Source organism: Octopus sinensis, linkage group LG6, assembly GCF_006345805.1.
Source record: "Octopus sinensis linkage group LG6, ASM634580v1, whole genome shotgun sequence".
NCBI lineage: Eukaryota > Metazoa > Mollusca > Cephalopoda > Octopoda > Octopodidae > Octopus > Octopus sinensis.
In genome coordinates, this window is record NC_043002.1 from 65,494,019 (window position 1) to 65,498,796 (window position 4,778).

Here is a 4,778-nt window from a genome sequence, read left to right on the forward strand (position 1 = left end):
GGCGGGAAATTCCTTTGTCCTGTCAAGAGGGAACAGTGTTTGATGTGTTTCCACTTGTTCAGTAACCTCGCTCAGGTGGCTGTCAACAGAGAAAATATTGACTTCCATAAATAAATGGAAGGAAAAAAGTTGGTAAATATTTCGGTGTGAACGCAAATAGCTGTTACGTGGTAGCAGGGCATGCTAGGAATAGCAGCCAAATCTTTCCTTTTCTGGAAAAAGGAGCCGTTTACGCGTGATTTCACTGTCACATTCGTTGAAAGCATGCAAAATAACCTGGAAAAGAAAAAAAAGACACTCGAAACAAAACTCCCTTGGTGGAAACTTCGAGGTCCCCACCACCCTTCCCATCTTTCTTTTCTGGAAAAAAGTGACTTGTGGTGGGTTTGGAGGTCAGATATGTTGAATGCATCACAAAAAAAAAAGAAACTAGAAAAGAATTGTTCCACACCGAGATACGAAATACTTACCGAAAGAATAAAATCTTGTTCCGATTATACCTATATTTTAATTAATTTAAATTAATGTAACTCATTTTGAAAAGTGGCAAAAGTTTTGTCGATTGCCATCTGGGATAATTTTAGTAACAAATCAAACAGGAAAGATGCATTAAGAATCTCAATTCTAGTGTTTATCCATAATGTTGTTGCTTTTACACCTGTTGATTAAATTTACCTGCCAGTCAAATTTACTTCGCGTGATCAACTATAAACCAGTGGTATATAAAGTACACACTGACAAAATTTCGAATTCGTATGTAGAAAATTTACAAAGTTACAAGCAAATATTATGGACGCCCCTCTTGAACCTGAATAATTCAAAATAACGTGAACAATTACGCATTAGATTTGACAGAATAATATGAACACTAAAGATGTTTTTATGTGTTTTTTTCTTATACACATACATAACACGGTTTCGTCTCGGTTAAGACTACACGTGAGGTACTTTGATATTATCATTCCATAAAATTTATTTATGGGGGGATAAATATTGAAAAATATCAATGTATGTGTGAGTGAGAAAGAAACGAGGAGGATTGTTTGGGGATGTGCTTAAAACTACAGGCAGCTCTCCCTTAAATCACACATTTTCTTCTGAAATTATTAACAATATTTTTAAAACTGAAAATGTTTTTATCACGGATTTTATGTGCGCTGTGAAAAAAAAATAGCCAAATTTGTTTCGGACTGGGGTGGTGAGGTGGTGGTGGGAGTGAAAACAAATTTTTATTTTTATTTTTTACTTTTTGTTCGTAGACATTGGAAAATATCTTCGTCAAAACAGGGAGCTTCCAAATCACGTGGGCCGTCTGATCTGAAACTCCGTTTTCTAGAAACTCCTTCCCGGCCACCAACACCAACACCAGTTCCCTTCCAAACATTTTGCCTACAAAACCTTTGTAATCGTAATCTATATCTTCTCCACCTCCCCTTCTACCCCTTCCTCATCTTCCTCCCCTTCCTCGCCTTCCTCCATTTTTCTGGAAGTTATGAGGCAACAAGGTCGGCGGGGTATTAAACTGTAGTTATACATTTTTTCAATAAAATTTAATGTAAACGGATTAACGTTAACTTCCGTTACATTTTCAAAGAATTAACGGATTAACGATTAACAAAGTTAAATTTTCGATTAACGGTGCCCACCACTCATATATATATATATATATATATATATTCTTTTATTCCTTTATTTGTTTCAATCTTTAACTGCGGCCATGCTGGAGCACGCCTTTAGTCGGACAAATCGACCCCAGTACTTATTCTAGTGTGAGACTAGTGTATGTATATAAATATATGCCTCTGTATGTGTGTGTGTGTGTGTGCGTGTTTGTGTGTGTGTGTGGTGTGTGTGTGTGTGTGTGTGTGTGTGTTTATCTATGGTGAACATGTAGACATGCGTAGAATTAACAGATATACATTCAAGTGTTCTGTGGAAACGGATTCAGTGGTTAAACCGCACACCTTATTTCCATCCACACAAAACCAAGAAAATCTTAACTAGGTTCAACTGGTTATAACCATTTCATCTAGTATAGCTACGTGTATGTTCTACAATTAGAATAAGAAGCATAAAGATAATGATAAAAAAACATCTGAGGGCCCAACACAAAGTCTCTTTATAGTGTTAGTGCAGATGTGACTATCTCTTTAAAATATAAGGCTTCATCCATATTTATAACAACCTAAAAATGGTGCCTGGCGAACATTCAGTCACGATTCTGAAAGCTGTAACATTGTTATATGTAGAGATTGTTCGCGATTCTTCTCTGCTAATTTACAAAATTCAGGACTAGATTTATAATAGATTCTAGTTAGAGGTATTGTTATCAAAATGATCCCAATAATGTATTTTTCATATCAGGAATCTACATACGCACACATACACCTCCCGGTCATACATGAAAATGTTCAAATGTGTATACGTGTTTCATATATATAGCACAATACGGTATCGTAATGTGTACATGTGTATATATACACACACACACACACACACACACACATATATATATGTATACATATATATATATATATATATATATATCAATCTAGCTATATATCTATCTATATATATATACATATATACATATAATACATATATATATACACGCACACATTCATACATACATACGTTTCTTCTTGTGTGCATATGTGTATATATTCATATGCATAAATCCATATATTTGCATTAATTTACAAATACACAAATCATGCAAGACTGCAATTTTGTATCAATAAGGCCAATCAAATCAAATGTATGTATGTGTATATGCTTATATCACACTATATAGGTATGTGCTCATATATATATATATATATATATAACACATATGTATATATATAACATATATACTTATATATATATATATGTAACATATAACATATATACATATATATAACACATAAAATATAATATATATATATATATATACATATACATGTATTCTTTTGTTCTTTAATTTTTTACTGGTTTCAGCTGTGCGACTGTGGTCATACTGGAGCATCACCACATATACATATATATATATATATATATATATGTGTGTGTGTGTGTGTGTGTGTGTGTATGCAATCATAACTATATATATTCAATATATAAACACGCATTCGCTTATACAAAACTACATACAATCTAACTCACATGAATTTCTACAGTATAATTTTAAAGTCTAATTTGTATTCTCTACAAATATCTAACCGTATCAATCCTGTTGATTCCTATTCACAAGGTGAGACCAAGTTGTTGAAGACAGAAAACATCGCCATTTTTATTCGGTGGAAAGAAGCGTCATAAAGTCCTTGCGAGAAATGCCTTCTTGTACGAAAAACAGAAAAGAGATTAGCGGGACACTCCATCAAACCAATTTTCGTCTTATCAATACAGTAAGCATATAAAATTTCAACACAATTTCTTCCTTCATATCTCGATCGACTATATAAAAATTCTTCAAGCAACATACCAACGTTTATATCATTGCAGTGAAACCTAAATGCTACAAGCAGGAAAAACACGTGACAAGTAACGTCACTAAGGCATAAAGGGAAAAACAACTGCTACGTGAATTATCTTTACAGCATCCACCATTTATTAGATCTACTAAAGCTGAGATCCATCAATCGACTTCTTTGCAGCCAATATAGTCCACGTGGAAGTCTTGTGATGTTTCTAATAAAACTTTATCGTTTTGCCTATATTTTCTAATAAAGTCTGTAGATATATCCTTACTTTTCATCTCTTCTGAATTTTTCAACTTGTAAAGATAATTTATGGACTCAGAGTATATAAGATACCAAAAAAATTCTAACGATTGAGTTAGTCTCAATACTCAAAATATTAGGCTGTTCAGAAAATAATGGCCTCTCTAAGTGTTGCGCTTTGAAACACAATTTTATCATAGTTCCACTTTGGCATACTTAATAATTGATGTATGCTATTTAATAATTTTCTACTTATTTCCGACAGAAAACCTTGGAGCATAAGCACCCTTAATTATAAAGATGATAAAAAAGGACCTTCGCTTATTTTTCTTGCATGAGTTCAAGCTTGGGCACAATACCTCCCAAACTGCTGCTAATATCAACAGAGCATGGGGAGAAGGAGACATAAATGATCGCACAGTACGAAGGTGGTTTCCGAAATTCCGTAGTCGCGATGAGAGCCTTGAAGAGGAAAGTAGAGGACGGTCATGCAATCTTGACAACGAACAATTGAAAGCAATTGCTGAGCAAAACCCACGTCAAAGTCTCAGAGAAATGTCTCAGGCACTCGGTGTCGGTATTGCAACGGTCTTATGCAATCTGCAGAAGATTGGTAAGGTGAAAAAGCCCGATAAATGAGTACCGCATGAGCTCAATGAAAGTCAAAATGTATGGCATTTGGAATGCCTTGATGCTCTTTCTGCGAAACACCAATGATACTTTTCTTGAACGAATAGTCACTTGTGACGAAAATTTGATCCTGTATGATTACCATAAACGATCGGGTCAATGGCTTCATCGTGATGATTCCCCCAAACATTTCCGAAAGCCAAAGTTGCATCAGCAAAAGATTACGGTGACTGCCTGGTGATCTGCAATTAGTGTTGTCCATTACAGCTTTCTAGAAGCCAATCAGAGCATTACAGCAGAGGTTTACTGCAATCAACTCGCTGAAATGCATGCTCACTTGCAAAACATGAGACCTGCATTGGTGAATCGGCATGGCCCATTTCTACTCGACGATAATGCAAAGCCACATGCTGCAAGAATGAATCTGCAGAAACTCACAGATTTGGA

General features: G+C 34.8%; 1 protein-coding gene across 1 annotated transcript; it reads left to right on the top strand.

Moving 5' to 3' along the window:
- Positions 1-4,001: 4,001 nt before the first annotated feature.
- LOC115213246 (histone-lysine N-methyltransferase SETMAR-like) lies at positions 4,002-4,340 on the top strand. Its single transcript, XM_029782181.1, has one exon. It carries the CDS (start codon positions 4,002-4,004, stop codon positions 4,338-4,340), a length of 339 nt encoding a protein of 112 aa, XP_029638041.1.
- The last annotated feature ends 438 nt before the right edge of the window (positions 4,341-4,778 follow it).

Bases quoted from the DNA above. Each gene is read 5' to 3' on its own strand.
- LOC115213246 (XM_029782181.1), top strand. From the start codon at position 4,002: ATGATAAAAAAGGACCTTCGCTTATTTTTCTTGCATGAGTTCAAGCTT.